At 40.1% G+C, this 17,234-nt stretch overlaps 1 protein-coding gene across 2 annotated transcripts in view; it reads right to left on the bottom strand.

Annotated features, from left to right (window-relative positions):
• ANKRD10 (ankyrin repeat domain 10) overlaps positions 1–12,222 on the bottom strand; it is a 31,877-nt gene extending 19,655 nt beyond the window's left edge. Inside the window, exons 1-3 of one of the 2 annotated variants that reach the window (XM_016145271.2) lie at positions 11,871–12,222; positions 7,763–7,915; positions 3,764–3,855 (exon numbers count right to left, since the gene is read on the bottom strand). In XM_016145271.2, coding sequence (XP_016000757.2) covers positions 3,764–3,855; positions 7,763–7,915; positions 11,871–12,080 — 455 coding nt within the window. In that variant the 5' untranslated portion in view covers positions 12,081–12,222. Of the gene's footprint in view, positions 1–3,763; positions 3,856–7,762; positions 7,916–11,012; positions 11,224–11,870 lie in introns of those variants that run through there. The other variant, XM_016145272.2, reaches the window with a different exon arrangement.
• Between the last annotated feature and the right edge of the window lie 5,012 nt (positions 12,223–17,234).

Genomic DNA, 17,234 nt, shown 5'->3' with positions numbered 1-17,234 from the left:
AAATTCCTAAAAATTCCTAAAAGCAATCAATATATTTTTGCAACATTAAAACGTCTATTAAGATCACATTTAGACTTTTGTTATTACAGCCAAGTGTGCCTGTTTTCTAAATTAGGCAAGAAAGATTTTTTTAGAGTGAGTCATTGAACTTGTTTATATAAGGCTATAGATGCTTCTCCAGCTTGCTAGTTATCATAATGAAGTTCCTCCTGGGATAAAAACAATTAAGTTAAAATATATGTAGCCCATTAGAAGATCTGGTTACCACAGAATTAATGACTTCTACAGAAATGCTCTCCTATAAAAAGCTATGAGACTTTGTTGTAACCTAATTAAACATTGGTACCTGTATGTGATTATTAAAATGGACTACTAGCAAATTTGTCTTGAGGTGCAAGTAATTCTGGTTTCACTCTAAATCCTTTAACTCGAGGCATAAAAAAAGCTACCTTAATTTCTGGTTGATATGGAAACATGCTCCACTTTAATCTCTCTCAAAAAACAAAAACAAAAACAAAAAAACAAAGTAACCAAAATTAACTGGTGCCAAAATATCCCCAAATACTAAAAAGTAAAGATAATCCAAAGCTTGAAATCTGCACTTTACAATGTTAGTAGTAAAAATGTCTCAATTACCAGCAGATAGCAAGTCTTCAAGGGGCTTTTCCCCCGAAATCACATTAAGACAATTGTACACTGTTACTAATTTGACCAAGCAAAACAAACAAACAAAAAACAAACAAACAAACAAAAAAAAACGAGGCAACTTTTCCATGTTAATATATGCCCTTCTTCCAATCAAAAATCCTGTGTGAAACAAACAGCAAGTGTTTGCTACAACGAAAAATTAAATTGCCATACAAGCACAACTGATGATGACAATTTAACTTAATGAAAACTCTACACTTGACATATTTGAGAAAAAAATGAGAATGAGAAGCATCTATAGAGGTTTAGATAATTTAAAGTATACAAACACTTAAAGTATAAAGGTCACAAAACTGACATTTAATCCTGTGTACTTTTATTTTTAGACATAAACAATGGTATATAATAATGATCATCATGTAAGTAGAAAGAAAACTTCACACGGAAAAGAAAACTTGGCACCAAAACTTAAGATGTAAAGTAAGAAAAGAAAAAGAAACTCCATTAATATACTCACGTGTGGTGCTAGAAAATGTAATACGATGCACAGCAGTTGACATGCGTTATCTTACAGATGCAGCCTACATTGACAAGTTAGTTATATAACAACCATTCTAGCCACAGAAGTGTGGTGCACTTGCCTTCACCATTATCTCTACCCAATGACCAAAAAGCAGCAACTTAAGACTTTGGCCATTTTATGCAGAGGATATACAAAAGGCAAAGTAGGAATTAATAACAAAATTATTCAATACCGCCAAGTGTGATAAAATACTGGTTTGAGACAGTTTTTAATCTATTCACAGGAAAAGAAAAAATTCATATTATCTTTTAAGTATTATAACATGTAATATGAAGAATGAATAATCTGGCCCATTCTGAACTGGGGAAAAAAATAAATAACTTTAAATTAATTATATGCTCCTTGATCTTCTAAAAGAAAAAAGCATTTTATTTGCTAGGACTACACTTTACCATATGAGCAGCATTATCACAAACAGTAAAATAGATCTAAGTATCATAATTTGGGGGAATTGAACTATTTGTTGGTAGTCTAAAACTGTTAAACTATAAAAATGTGCAGAACAGATATCAAAAGCAATTTACAATTTAGCTTACTGGCAAAACTGACATTTTATCTAGATGTTAAATCTAAATAACCCCATTTACAATTGCAATAAATAACGATCACTTGTGCTCTAACTCCAGGCCAAAGACATAATTTTAAGAGTCGCTTTTGGCAAGGTGGCTCAGGCTATTTCTTCTAAAAATATCTGAGAGTTCAGTCAAGGGAAATCACCATAATGCAGGGTCTCGAGGGAGTGGCTCTATACTGAGAAGGAAAAACAAACTGGCACTCGAGGCCATGCTCAGTCACACTTGGTGGAAAAGAGACACTCGAGGGTCCTGTAACCAAGGACAGAATTGTAAATAAAATGATCTCATTTTAATAAGACACCTATTAAAAGGACATAGCAATAGATATTTATTGGCTTTAGAGGATTAAGCTATCCATTAAAATGAATAAAACTAACATCTTAGTAATAAAATGTTCAGGACCAATTAAGAGTATTGTTTAGAAAAATAAATCATTAAAAAAGATCAACTTCTAATTATTATTTCAATAAATGACAATTAAGCAATTTAATCATTTTATATGACTCTGTATTTTATAATCAGCTTGTTATTAAAGATTTGAGTTTTTAATCTAAATACAGCTAAGAAAACTGCATATATATCTCTGCTTTAAAGCAATTCATTGAGAATCATCTCAATGTTTTTTAACACTGTATAATATACATTCAATTGTTTTTACATTACCTTAAGTCATAACTACAAATGAAGTCACAAGGTTCCCTGCAATGTAACAGTTAATACAGATATTTATAATACTAAATCACTATATAAGTAAATGATCCAAGCCCAAACTACTGACTAATCCTAACAGTAATATTTAATGAAACAGTAGCTCTAATACTAAGAGCCTAATGACAGCCCCAGATATTAGATAGGCCTTGTATTAATCTATACGTTTTTGCTGTCCAGGACCTATTTGCAATATTTATTATAATACAGAGTCAAAACAATGAAGTGGAAACCAAAGGGTTAAACTAAGTTAGTTTTGTGGGTTTTATTTCTCCCAAAGTCTAAAATTTCACATTTCCAATTAGAATAAAGTGGTCTGAAATTAATTTTTATGAAATAATCAAGACACCCAAGGTAAAACAAAAAGACTAATATTATAGTTATTTTGGTTATTACAGCTCTATAGCTTACACTCAACATTTAAGGGTGAAAACCGCATCCATTTTGTTAATGCTGTGAACTGCGGAAGAAAAATTTTTGTAATATAAATCTTTAACAGAAAGTTAATACAAATGAATTTAATACCTAAAACAAATGTATAATGTCATGGCTAGCTAATGATTTACATACAAAATGACACTGCAAAATTAATACACTTAAATATTACTATCATTCTAGCAAATCACAAATAAGCTAGTTGATATACTGGGCTAAAACAAAGATATGCTAAAATAATGCCAACAGTATCAAAAGCTCAGAGAGAGTTTGAAGTCTTTAATGTATATAGTTATTTTTCAAAAGGAGCTACAATAAATCACTAAAAGTCATAATGGCTTTAAAAATTAATGTTCTCACATCTGCTAAAAGATGAGATAAAAATTTAGAAAAGCTAAGTGTCTGCAAGAATTTTTTGAGCCAGAGAGGCCTGAAAAATATTCTAATCCAAGGCCCTCATTTTAAAATTATAATTTGGCAAAGAAAAGTGAAGACTTGTCCAAGGTGATACAACTAGTTAGTGGCAAAGTCAACAATGTAGGCCTCCAAATTTAATTAGTTAAATGTTCTTTTCATCCTAATATGCTCTCATGGCAAGAATTCTGACAGCGCTATGAAATTAAAGCCCTTTCTGCTAGTGGTCCATTTAACCCATCCAATAATTTTGCTCACTAACACTACCTGATCTAAAAAGCAAAATTACATTACTTATACTAAAAACAAAATTCAAGACTTTTGCTTGCTCTAAATACTATCTCTAAACACAACGCCCTTGAAGACATTTTGGTTGGGAAAAATAAACAAAGACACTTACTCGATGTGAGCCCCATTAGCCACCAGGGCACTGATGCAGTCTAGGCTCCCAGAGCGAGCTGCCTTGTGAATGGGAGTCTCGCCCTCACAGTCCTGAAACAACAAAAAGTGGCACGCACAAATATTCAGATCTAATAAGACAAAGACCATGCACCACTGCATTCATCTTTGAAATAAAACAATATGGTGAACCAAATTTGAAGTAGAATATGAAAAAATGTGACGTGAAGAGAAAATAAAAGCAGACCAGGGAAGGGGTTCATTCTCCTGAATTCTTAGGTCAAGAACAAAAAATCATGAGGCCTCTACAGTAGTGATAGCATGTACATTCCGGATGGCCAGGAGGCAGAGGAAGTCAGTAGACTCAAGGAAACGACTTTGAAGACTAATGCAATCATCCAAAAAAAAGAGATGAATTACCTTACACTTCTATGAATAGAGAAAAATCTGAAATACAATTTCATTCATAGGCTTTCAGGTGAATAAGAGGTAAAGAAAGATAGAGTAATCAAGAGAAGGAAGTCATTTCTGCTAGAAAATTGATTTAAGACTTTTTGCCTGGGAAATTCCAAGTGGCCAAGCAGCAACAGTTCCTGAATCAATTGTCACTGAAGCTGAAATTGGCAGAAGACTACCACATAATTAAGGTATAAAGATATAAAGCAGGAGTAGGGTAATAGCGCAAAGTGTGTGGTACTTAGAAAACAATTCGTTTATATATTCAGTCTATATTTGAGTTTCACCAATGTATATTTACTCACATGGGGAAAAACTGAAGTGAGGACTAAAGTAAAAAGAGCGGTAGGTTGATTACCTTACAGAAAAATATAACATGAAAGACCTGACTGCTTAATGGAGGGAAAAGTGTGTACATTTAAAAATGCTCCAAAGTGATGTAAAATTCTAAACTGAATAATCTCAGTTGTAAAGAAAGAAACACGGAAAATCATGTGGCTATACAGGGAACTAACTAGTGAACTCTGATTAAAACAAAACAAAACAAAACAAAAATCTATCCTCTGAGCCTCCCCCAAAATGGGGGAGGGAACAGAGGAGGTACATAGCAAGGACAAATAAAAATTACATATAATTTTCTACAGGAAAAGTAGAAAAACTGAGATTTTGATGAGGTTTTGCAAAAACAAAAACAAAGAAACAACCCCCCCGAAAGCAAAACTCCATAAAATGATTACAAATAAAAAGAAAGAAAAAAAGGTTTTTTAAAGCTATCTTTGTAATAAGAAAAAAGGTTTTTGCTGATTTAAGCTGAGAAAGGCAGAATAAATGCTATTTGAAGAAAACTGCAAGCAAGAGAATACAAGTAAAGAGCTATTTTAAGGTTACTCACATCTCAAGACCAGTCACATTTCAAAAATATCAAATAGTTTGTAGTATGATTCTAGAACTATTGTTGGCAAACTGAGGAATAAAGGAAAGTGAGGAGAGATTACCAGAAATCCAAAGACAGATAAATCATCTTGAATTTTAAGAAAAATCTTATTTCTAATGTAGTTACAAGAAACTAAAAAGGCAACATCGAATGTCAGCAAAATTCTAGAAGGGGTTATTTAAAGAGATGACTTGCAAAACCAAAGAAGTGATACTCATGGGTAGTCACTATAGACTTACAAAAATAAGTCACCTGAAAACTAACTTCACTTCTTTGTGTAAATTTAGAACACTGAGCTTCTAGACAGTACATCTAAGTTTCAGAAACCCCTTATGCCATCCTTAGAGATAGCAGAGAAAGTGTCTATTAAACTTGATGAGAACTTAGAATACTTAGTAATTAGTTAACATACCCCAAAACTAGAAGATGGGTTAAAAATAACAAAATGTAATTAAGAAATGCTGTGCTAGGTTCAAAAAAAATTACATGCACACAAACAAAAAAAGAATAAGAAAAACCTGGATCTGGCTTTACAACGATTTATCTGGGAAATGAGAAAAACTGTCCATGTGAAGATGCGTCAACAGTGTGTTGAGGGAGCCAACAAAAGGGTTACTGGGACCTCTGGGGTCTCTGGGTGCCTGTCACAGCAGTCCAACCATTTTATTATCTAAAAGAGCAAGACCACATCTGAGATTTGGACTGAAGCTCAGCACACGAGACCACAGCCAACTGAGATCTATTCAGGAGCAATGCCAAGATACTTAAGAAATCAAGCAATACCCTTGTACAAGAGAGTACTTTGGGATATTGAGCCAGGTGAGCAGTTAAAATACAGAGAGGGCTGTGAGAAGAGAGTGGGATCTGTGGGCTCTTGCCCTGGGAGCAGAGTTCAGAAGGTATTTCCACACAGTGCTATGCAGAGCAGTTCAGGGAAAGGGAGGAGGGCCCAGGCAGAGGGGTGGGGCGGCGGTGGGGTGAGGGTTGGTGATGTAGCCCAACTTTTTATCTGTGGAAAATACTGAGCTGCTAAAAACATATGAAAAAGGGGCTTCAAGATTTTGAAAGGTCTGAAAAGAAGTGTTAAACAATTTCTTTAGCTGTAAAATTAGATGCTATGTAACAATTAAATGATAATTAACATACAGAATATTCTGTACTTAAATTCCATATTAAGTATTAATTACTGCCATTCATGGGTTATCCATATTTTACTGATAAGGAGATTGAGCTAGAGACCAAGTATATGACTTGCCCAAGGCCAGAGAGATAAAGTAGAGTATGAAATCAAGCCCCAGTGCCCTTACTACTACTACTAGAAGGCAGGGAAAAGAGAGGAGAATGTAGGACCAAGAATGAGACAAATAAAATAGACAGACAACACCTATGTAATAATGGTAAACAGTTGCCGATTTATGACTCCTGAATAGGTGGATAAAAGTAACACAGCTGCAGAGAAGTCTGTATACATAAAGGTATCCATGCATGGATACAAAAAAAGGAATATAGGATGGTAAGCCTAAATATTGTATCACCTCCTGAGTTCCAGTTTAGTAATAGAAACAGGCCTAAAATGCAGGACTCTCTCTTTACCATCCTCTCTACTAAAAGCCTATTATGGAGAACAAATTACCCTTCTATCCCTTGCTTCCCTTTCCCACTGATCCCTGTGTTAAATCACTGCGAAAACACCTTTCACCAACTACTTGCTTTGTAGGTGGGGTAGCTGAGTTACCTTTAGGAGAGGGACTCCCAATGGTTATCATCAAGGAATGAATCTTAGGAAAGACAAAAGCAGAAAGGAGGAAATAAAGTTCCTTTACACACAATAGGTCCTTGATGATTATTAGAAGAAACAGCATAAAAAAATAGGAAGAAGGACAAAGAGAAAAGTAGAAACCCATAAAGAAGAGCTACAAAGCTCACTGCACAGGTGCTTTAGATGAATCAATCCTGGAGCAGCGTGCTAAGTCTAGTGACGATGCTCAGGTCAGCTTATCTACAGAGTGTCTTAAAACCAAATGCCTGTCCATGCAAGTGAGTTCCCTAAGATAAGCGCTCTTGTGGGTGAAAGGAATTCTGAAAACACACCATGAAAAAAACTGGCACTCTCATGTCCATGTTTGTATGCTTAAATACAAAATCCTTGCATTTTGTGTTCAGTAGTCACTTACTACATGACACTTATCTGCATCTAGTCATCACTCCCAACTAGTATCTGAAACAATATTACCTCGCGTTGGTCAATCTGCTAAGGCTAACTTAACCAGAGATGATTTAATAGCCATTCTTCTGCTAGCATAGATATGTTTTCACAATTGGTATAAATGAAGCTAAGGCTGCTGTGAGCAGGGTAGACATGAAACCTGGGCTCCAGGCCAGACTCTTTCAGTTACTGGCTGTAACCTTGGGCAATCACCCTGGGTCACTATGGATCACAGTTAAGTCACAAAACAGGTGAGAATACAGAAAGCATTGCTATATAAAAGGACCTATTACCCACAAGTCAATTCAATAAACATAGATTCCAGTTAGCCCACAGGTAGAAATACCAAACTCTAAGGCTTCAACTTAAAACTCAAACCAAGTCAATCACTGGCACTCTCTTACCAGTTTGTTAATGCTGGCTCCTGCTTGAATCAACCAGATGAGGCACTGAGGATGTCCCCCAAAAGCAGCAATGTGGGCCGGTGTCTGTGCATATCGTGTAGTGGAGACATCAAGTGTGGCTCCAGCTCTCACCAACTGGATTAAACACTCCAACTTTGAAAACAGCAGGAAGGGGTATTGAAACATGCATAAATATTGGTACACTATTAAATATTACACATAATATAAATTCTATAATGGAGATGTGGCATTTTTTACTAATTTTTTTTTGGTTTAAAGGAACAAAGTAAGTCACTCCTCAATACCATACAAATTTTAAAAGGCATTTAAACATTTTTCCTTATAAAAAGCTGACACATAGGAATATGAAGTCAAAAAGAATAACACTACACAAATTTAAATATTTTGTTTTCCTACAGTTGAAAAAAAAACAAAATCAAAAGTTTAGATCGCATTATTCAGACTTCTATCAAAACTAGGTTTTGCCACTTTCACATACTAAAGAATAAAAATGTTCAAGTGATTGGTAACTTAAAAAAGTTTGTGTAGCCATAGTAAACTCTTCATAGTCAAAGATTGTTTTTTGTGGTCTGCACAACTGTACCCTACACCTTTATACAATGCAGCATTAGATGAACTCTTAATCGAGGCCTGCCCTCCAGATTATTTTCTTAGAGAAAAGATGTCTTGAAAGGGCAGGACTTAAGACTTTTCGAACCATTTGTATAGGGGGGAAAACAGTGTAAAAAAGGCCTAGAGCATAGCTGAGCTCTAGACCTCTCTTTATGGCTCCTTCTACATCTAAGATAGGTGAGTCAAAACATGACTGCAGCCAGGTTATCAACATCATACCAACCTCTAGATAAAAGAATTCAGCACAGGCAACAAACATTTATCAAGTGCCTACCATATATGCCAAGCACTGTCCAAGAAGGCACGTTGTTCTCAAAAATTTATACTGTTCCACCTGATGGATCCTGGACCTCAGACTGCCCTGTTTTCCCCTACGAAGCACAGTGCTGTTAGTGAAAGAGCTCTGGCCGCAAATAATCCTCCTTTTCCAGAAAGAAGACCTCACATGAAGAACATATAGCTATATTCCCATCTCACTCCCAGGTCTTTGATCCTCTTTCAATTTAAGCCAATCCTTGCAAAGGCCAGATCACTGCAATCAACATTTTTGTGAGAGGATTTCTCAGAGCTGGAAGTATCTGGATTTAAAACATGATCTCTGTCTTCAAGGAACCTGAATCTGGGAGTGACAGCTAATAAAGAAACAACTTCGGTGTATTTTTATAAAGTATCGATGCATTGAGTAAAAGATGAAAGTGCCAATGCTAGTGTTAAGATGAACAGGTGTTAAATACAACAAAATAAAACAAGGAAGAAAATCACTTGGTATGCCAAAAACAATCAATCCTAAAATCAACTGAGAGCTCCCAGGACTTAAATCTTTACCTATTGGCTCAATTTAGGGTATTTGGTTTGGAAATCTGGAAAGATATTCCATAAAAGAGCTTGTATAAGAAAAGTGTAATTAAAGGTTTTAAATCATGTTTAGTACTCTGGGAACAAATAAACCTTGCAAAAGGTTAGGTAACTTGCGCACAACTGGCACATATCTAGGAACACAAGCTTGAAAGCTGGTAATAGTTCATGAATACGCTAAATGCTAAGTTGGCTCTTGCACAGCCAAGAACGATGTAGGCTTAAATGTATGTAAAAGGAAGGAAGCTGTTTGCAAGGGGTGGTGGTAAGGGTACCTGCATTGGGAACCTGTAGCCCTTAATCCTTGGCCTAATTTCTGCCTTTTCTCTGACTGAACAATGTATTCTATGGCCTCTTCTGTATCTAAAACTATACAGGCATAATGATTGACAGCTTAAAGTAATTGCTACTAGTAATTGCTACATTTGACCTCTGAAGTTAATCTACTACTCACGTTCTATAAAAGTAGAGACTTACAAAAACTCAGTTTTATTCTTACTGTCATAAAATACACATAACATGAGACTTACCACATTAAACACTTTAAATGAGTTATGACCATTATTAATCCCTATAGACACCTGAAGGCACTCTTGGGTTGGTAAATAATTATTATAAATGACCACTTGTAATGAGGTTTAAGCATCTTACAGGGTGTACTGGATTCTCATACAATACTGTCATTCTCAGTCAAGGTAGAGAGGATGAGAATCAATAAGGAAGCCATTTCAAAAAAGCTGTCCTTGCCTGTTACAAGGGTGTCTTTCCCCAAAACACAGAGGGACAAAAAATGCTTTGAGTTACCTACAGTTTAGTGTAAAACTAAACCAGGGCAAGATGCACTAAGGAGGGAGATAATGCTTCAGATTACTGACTGCTTTGGGAACTCCACATTCAAGGATAGTGGAAGAAGAGCACGAAAGAGGGTTCTTTTACTTTTGTTTGTTAAGAGACTGATTTCCCACGGGGGCTCATTTTCAGCGACCTGTACTATAGTGGCACACCTTTAGACTGGTGCCAAGGGATTTCAAAGCCCTGGCTGATTAACTTACTTGCTTGATCCCCCAATGTCATAGCTCCCTTTCATTTCTTTCAACAAAATACACCTCTGATTTTTCCATTTTATGACGAGAATCAGAATTTGTTTCCTAAAAGATACAACTGTAGTGTGAATGCAGCACCAAGAAGAGCAAAGTAAAGCAACTTCATCAGCTGGTGATAAAAATATTAAGATGTTCAGATCTTCTTGAAATGATTTCACGTTATCCTGCATATATTTCTGCAAAAATATTTATTCTAACCTAATCTCAACATTTCGGAGGGAAAATATTTTTCAACGCTCCTGAATTTTAGTATATAAATCTTAATTAATCAGCAATCACTTTTGAAATGCACGTGAATCCCACTTCTTCCCAGATCGAATAACCTAATTTACTGCACAGATGAAGAAACTGTTACCTAATTCTTTAAAAACTTTAAGTAGCACTGTTCTTCCCAAGTTTTTTTTTTTTAAGTGATAAGGGAAGGGGGCTGTTCTACCTAATTTAACATCTTTACAATAATTTAGATCCAAGACAGTACAACCATCACTGATTTTACTAAATCTGGGCAAGATAAGAATCTTAGACGCATACAGGTAACATTCTACACAAAATCCCCTAACAGCATTTTAATAACTGTCACTATTCATCTTACACAACGGTCTGGTGCTTTACAATTCGGTTTATTCCACCACCGAAATCATCTGAAACACAACATTCACCTTAACAGTGAAACTATCCCTGGATAACTCGTGTTCACGCTCGTTCAAGCGGGACCGGGCGTACCCCGGGGCCATGGAGCAGGGGAGAGCGGAAGAGGAGTCCCTTGGTAGAAGCACGGAGGCAGGGGTTTCCACCGCCGCAAACGCGCGGATGCCCTACAGCCCCAGCGGGCGCGGCTGTGCACCGGCGACCCCTCGGCCTTTAGGGAAGTTAACGGGACCAATCAATCCTCACTGCGCGCGGCGTCGCTCCAGGCGCCTGTAACCCTCCCCTGGGTGTCGGCCGTCAGAGGGAGCGCGAGGCCTCCGAGGCCCCGCAGCCACACAGGGCCCGAGCGCCGCCGCCCCGCAGCCCCGCAGCCCTCCCCCGAGGCACCGGTGGTACTCGGGCAGCCCGTGCGCCACCCTGAGGGCCTCGTCTCTTCACCACGACTGAAGACGGCCGGCCGCAGGAGGCCAGGGCTCTCAGCACAGGCGACCGGATGGACCCCGAACCTCCCGCCCGGCCGCAGGCGCTAATCCTCACTCGGCCAGGGGCGGCGCCTAAGGGAACCCGGCGCCTCTGGGAGGCCACCCCCGTTTGAAACTTGCGCCGCTGCACATGCGCCCCAGGCCTTTCGGGGCGCCGCCGGGCCCGCTTCCGCCCCGCGTTCCCGTGACGCCCCAGGCCCACCTCGTGGCCCCGACCGCCTGCGCCGCCGCACTTGTGCCCCAAAGCCTCTGGGCACTGTCGCTGCCAACCTGGCATCCGCCCCGCGCTCCTGGCAAGCTTCGCACCCCCTGCGCCTCATCCCCCATCTTCCCCGATCCCCCAAAAGAAAGCCGTGGAAAATGGCGCCTTAAAGTGCCCATGCCCACCTTGCCGAAATGCGCGGCCCAGTGTACGGGCGTCCAGCCATAGAAAGAATCCTCGGCGGCTAGGTGGGCGCGCGGCGTCTGCTGCAGCAGCGAGCATAGCGCAGCCAGGTCCCCGTCGCGGCAGGCACGGTGCAGCGGGAAGCGGAGTGACAACAGCTCCTCGCTAGAGAAGCCCGCTTCCACGCCTGGGCCCGCTCCCGCCGCCGACATGGTCCGTCACCGAAGAGCGGGAGCTGGCGGGCCGAGAGGACACGCCGTTGAGGATCCGCGAGGCCGCCGCTGCCGAAACACAAAGAAGCTGGAACAGCGCTGCCGCCGCCGCGTCCCGCCGGCTACCCAGCGGAGCGCGCGCTGGGGGCGGGGCTGGAGGCGGGGCCTGCGGCGGCCTGTCAAAACCGGGATGGGGCGGGGCGGGGCCTGCAGTGGCCCGGCTTGAGCCCGGCGCTTGGAGACGCTGCGTCTGGATCCGAGACTGGAGCCGTGGAGGCGGGGCCTAGCGGGCGGGAGCCGCGGCAAACGGCGGAGGCTGAGGGCAGGGAGCAGGGATTGGATCCAGGATATGGAGGCAGTGCCGAGGCGGCCGGGGTGGAGCTGGCAGCAGGGGATGGAGCCAGGAGCAGGACCCGCCCGGGCGTGCGGGGCTAGGGATCCGGCGGACGCCTGGGGAGGCGGAGCCTGAAGCCTGGGCCTGGAGCCGGGGGCGGGGCCGAGGCGGCCCTCTAGCCCCGTGGGTTAGGTGGACTCTCAGCTGCTCCCCATGCCCAGACTCCAGGCCTAACAGTGTCCTGACCGTTTGGTGGGGCAGCCCAACGGCAGGGACCCCAGGGGAGAAGCCCATTTCTGTTAATTAGAAGTCTTGGACCCTCAGGTTTGGGGTTTGTGACCTCCCCGTATGTGGGATGCCCCGTACTCGGTTAAGGCCGCGCGCCTGTAATTTGCCCAGTTACTAATATCCGGAAGACGGCTGCTCCCTAAGATGTGAGATCCTAGCGCTTTGCTGAACCGAGGATCTGTTCCCCTGGTTTCTGCCCTAGGGCGCAGGCGGGTTGGAGAGGTGGGCTGCAAGTTTTTGAGAACGAACAGCAAAAATACTAAGAAAGATATCGCTGCATGCAAAGAAATACTAAATTCTCCATCAAAGACAGAATCATTGCTTTTTTTAAATAACTTTTTTTCTGATTATGAATAATACGTGAAAATAATAAATTTCATTCTCGAGGGATAACAACTATTAACCTTTGTGGAAGTTATGAACCTCCAAACCTGTGGAGAATTTTTATAAGAGCTTGAGCCTAACTGATAATGTTAGGAAGCAAATATCTCACATGCTCTACAGAATAAGTTTTGCAGCTTCCTGTATACATTTGAAATTAAGGCGAGAGCAGAAGGGAGATTACATGGAGGTGAAAAAAAAAGCGAGGTGGGGACTGGATTGCAGGATAGTTAAGATTATGTGCTCTCCTGAAAGTTAATACCCCCATCGAGGAGTATTCTGATATTTCGAAGGGGTGTTAAAATGCAAAAGAACAATGGACTGGCTTAAAACCTTTCACTAAAGAAGTTACAGGCTTGTTGTGTGACTACCCACCCAGTTAGGAATTTATGATTAGATCACCCCATGAGGTTACCTTCCATAGAATCCGCCCCCCCCCTTTTTATCATCCACTTGTTTATGGATATTAATTTACAGTACTTTTCTAACCATATAGTTTGATTCGTATATGTCATTTTCCTTGTGTGTATTGTGTTGCCTTTTTTTTTTTTTTTTAACAAAATTCTAAATCACAGCAAATCAACTGTAAGTGGATAACCAACTGTCTGGGAAAATATTGATGCATAAGATCGCACATTGCAGCATTAGTTAATAAAATAAGAAATTAGAAACCTAGCACCTAACAAAGGGAGATTGTTAACTTACGGTATAAACAAATAACAGTCATCTATTCATACAATGGATGTGTTGAGTACCATTGTGAAGGAAACACATTGGGAAATGCTCTACATATAGTGAAGAAAAGTAGCAAGTATTTTGACTCAGTGAGCAATTAATAGTAAATAGGAAATGAATGATATTTAGAATCTGTCTTCTCTCAAGGAGTTTACAAATCTACTAGATGAGGCAAGAAAGACTATTTCAGTAGTTCAAGCAATACTTTTTTGTTTGGACCAAAAAACGTAGAAATATTCTATAAACTCATTTCAACCTTGATCCACTCCAGAATTCAATCATTTTTCTTTTTATACATCATGCTGTTTTTAATCTAATATCTATTTAAGATACACACTCTAGTAATGACTTCTACCTGTCCTGAGAAAGAGGCATTCCTTTTTGCCAAAGGACCAAATCATGCCTTCTGATCCATAATAATGAGAGGGAGGGATTTTCCTTACCCTGAGTTCTGCAAATGATGAAACTAAGACACAGATAAGCTAAGGAAACTTGCCCAAGGGCAAACTACATGCTTGGCAGAGCTTAGAATAATAACCAGACCTACTTTCAAACCCATTGTTAAATTTTTTTTAACCTTGGAATTTATTTTGCATAAGGGGTCTTAATGCCAAGGAAAATAAAATAGGTTATATGACAGGATTCTTTGAGTGCATCCTTCCTCCATTAATATGACTTCTTGTTTGGGGGGGGTTATTTTTAGGGTTTCTTGGATTATATACATATTTAGGTAGCTGTACAGAAATAGACCAACATACTATGATGATGGATCCCTAAAATATGTCTCATGGTAATTGTGGATATGAGAATTATAAGGGGGTATCTATTATGTGCTTCCAAATGCTGACGTTCTAATTGGCTGGTCCCAAGTTTTGCCCAACTCATTACCAGTTTCAGATTTTCTTCAGGACTCGTTTCTAAAAAGCTCTAGGGAAAGTTAAAAAAATTAGATTCATGATTCACATCCTTTGATTTCGTTTGACAAAGCAACCACAAATAAGTGACAAAGATTCTCTCCTTGACCAAACTCTATTCTGGCTCCCCTGAATTTCAACTAGGTCTCGATTTTGACTTGTGCATTCATCTCTGCATTGCCTAGTTTTAGCAAGAATCCTGCTAAGTTGGTTTAGCTCTCATATCTAATCATCCTTGATATCTAATCAGATTCCTCATTCCCTACAACTCTCAGGTGATATTTGCCCACCCCGGCTGCCTTCAGCAAGAATCCTGTTAGGTCAGTTTAGAACCCCTGATGTTGAGCTAATGTTTCCATTTACAATTTTCCATCCACAGACACTCACCTTGCTCCATGACTATACATTCCAATTTGCCCATGCTATATTAAGAATCGAGGTTGATCTCTCCCACATTGCAAGAAAAAAATGGGGTCTTATCCCTACACCCATCATGATGGCTCCCCCTGAATAGAATCTGCCTTACCATTCCTTAACAAGTGTCATTGAATAATTTTCTTCTTTAATTGAATAATAATTTTTTCTTTAACCTAGCAAATTTGGGTATTTGAAGATATGATTCACATATACAGAAGAAAATAGGAAGACTCAAAACAATATGTCAAAACAAAACAAAAGAACCCTGCGTTTAGGATTGCCGTTGTGGTTTTCCACAAAAAGGATTGTGTTGTGTGAGGAATTCCTTAAAAGGGGCAGGACTTCGTTGAAAAAATGTCCCAGTTAAAATGCACGGAAGTGCACAGAAATGCACACACTTGGGGGACACGCAAACATTCAGTCCACACCAAACTTTGGCCACTCGCATAATGCCTCCATGCAGATTTTTGCTACATCAAGGTGGGTTTTTATGTCCATGTAGGATCTGTGCTATTAATATTTTTCTTAAAATAGCTTTACTTTTAAAAACTTACCAACTTTTTCATGTCCGATTCATTAACAAAACATTCATGAGTTTATGTGCTAGTTACATTTTCTCCCTACCCATTTAAACAAATACATGACAAAATAAAGCTTGCTCAAGTGCTTTCCAAATCTGCTCCCACTATTAGTGGTACTCAAACCTTGCTTTGGAAATTGCTCCCCAGGCAATAAAATTTGTAGCTCCAGTTGGGGCCTGCCCACTTCTCTGCACCTGTTTGCCACATCCCCACAAGGCTGTCCACAAAGTTCTTGAAACCAAGGTTGCCTCTGCCAGAGGCTTCTTCCACCCCATTCCTAGCACATATTCTCTCTGTTTTAGGTTGAGTTGTGTCCCCCCAAAATTCATGTGTTGAAGTCCTAACCCCCAGGACCTCAGAAGGTGACCTTATTTGGAAATGGGTTTGTTGCAGATGTAACTAGTTAAGATGTGATCATAATGGAGCAGGATAAGCCCTTAACCCAATGTGACTGGTGTCCTTATAAAAAAAGGGAAATTTGGACACAGACACTCACACAGGGAGAATGCCATGGAAGGTGAAGTCAGAGATCAGGATGATGCAGCGGAAGCCAAGAAATGCCAAAGAGCACCAGCAATACTAGAAGCTGCGGGGAGGCCTTATAGCCTCAGGAGGAACCAGTTGGCCGGTACCTTCATCTTGGACTTCTGGTCTTCAGACTGTGAAAACATAGATTCCTGTTGTTCAAGCCCCCTTTTTGTGGTACTTCATTTGGGCAGTGCCAGGACACTAACACACACCCCTGTCCTGGTTCAATCCATAGACACCCAGGACTGAGGAGGCTCCCTCAGGGCCCTGCTCAGCCCCCTTTGAATGCACCTGACTCCATGGACTTCTTTCAAAGCCATGATCCTGGTAACAGCAGGAGGTTTTTTCCCATGGGGCACTTCCAGGAGGAGAGTTTCCAGATGTCTAGAATTTTAGTTTCTTGTCACCCCCACATGAAAAAACTTAAGAACCGAACAAATAACTGCTACACATTTTTAATCATGAAAAAAATAAAAATAAAAATCTTGATCATGAAGAGGTGCGTCCTGATACTGCCTCTCAGTATTCATAGATCTCTTGATTAAAAATATCCCAGAAGTTTGCTTCTGGTGGTTCTAAGTCTAAAAGCAGAGGGTGCCTCTTTCTGTTCCGGAAGGGAGCACCCCAAACAGGCCCAAGAGCTTGCTCTGAAAATGCTGTGCCTCTCCCTCCATATTATTCTGTTGGATAAAGTAATGGATGGATGGATGTCTCTTTCTCCATTTCTGACTCACTCTCTGTCCCTCTTTGTCTCCATCTCTCGCCTTCTATCTTCGTCTCTATCTTCATTTCTCTCTTGTTCCCTCCTTCCATGTCTGTCTCTCTCTCTTTCCATCTCTCTTTCTCCTTCTCTGCTCTTTCCCTCTCTTTCTCTCTGATCTGTCTTTCCTTGTCTCTCCATCTCTCTCTCTCTCTCTCTCTCTCTATCTCTCCCTTGCTGTCTCTCTCTGTCTCTGTTTCTCCCTCTCTGTCTCGT

This window comes from Rousettus aegyptiacus, unplaced genomic scaffold (assembly GCF_014176215.1).
Source record: "Rousettus aegyptiacus isolate mRouAeg1 unplaced genomic scaffold, mRouAeg1.p scaffold_m13_p_11, whole genome shotgun sequence".
NCBI classification, from domain to species: Eukaryota; Metazoa; Chordata; class Mammalia; order Chiroptera; family Pteropodidae; genus Rousettus; species Rousettus aegyptiacus.
The sequence above is the reverse complement of the archived record's forward strand: the minus strand, read 5'-3'. Positions and strand labels throughout refer to the sequence as shown.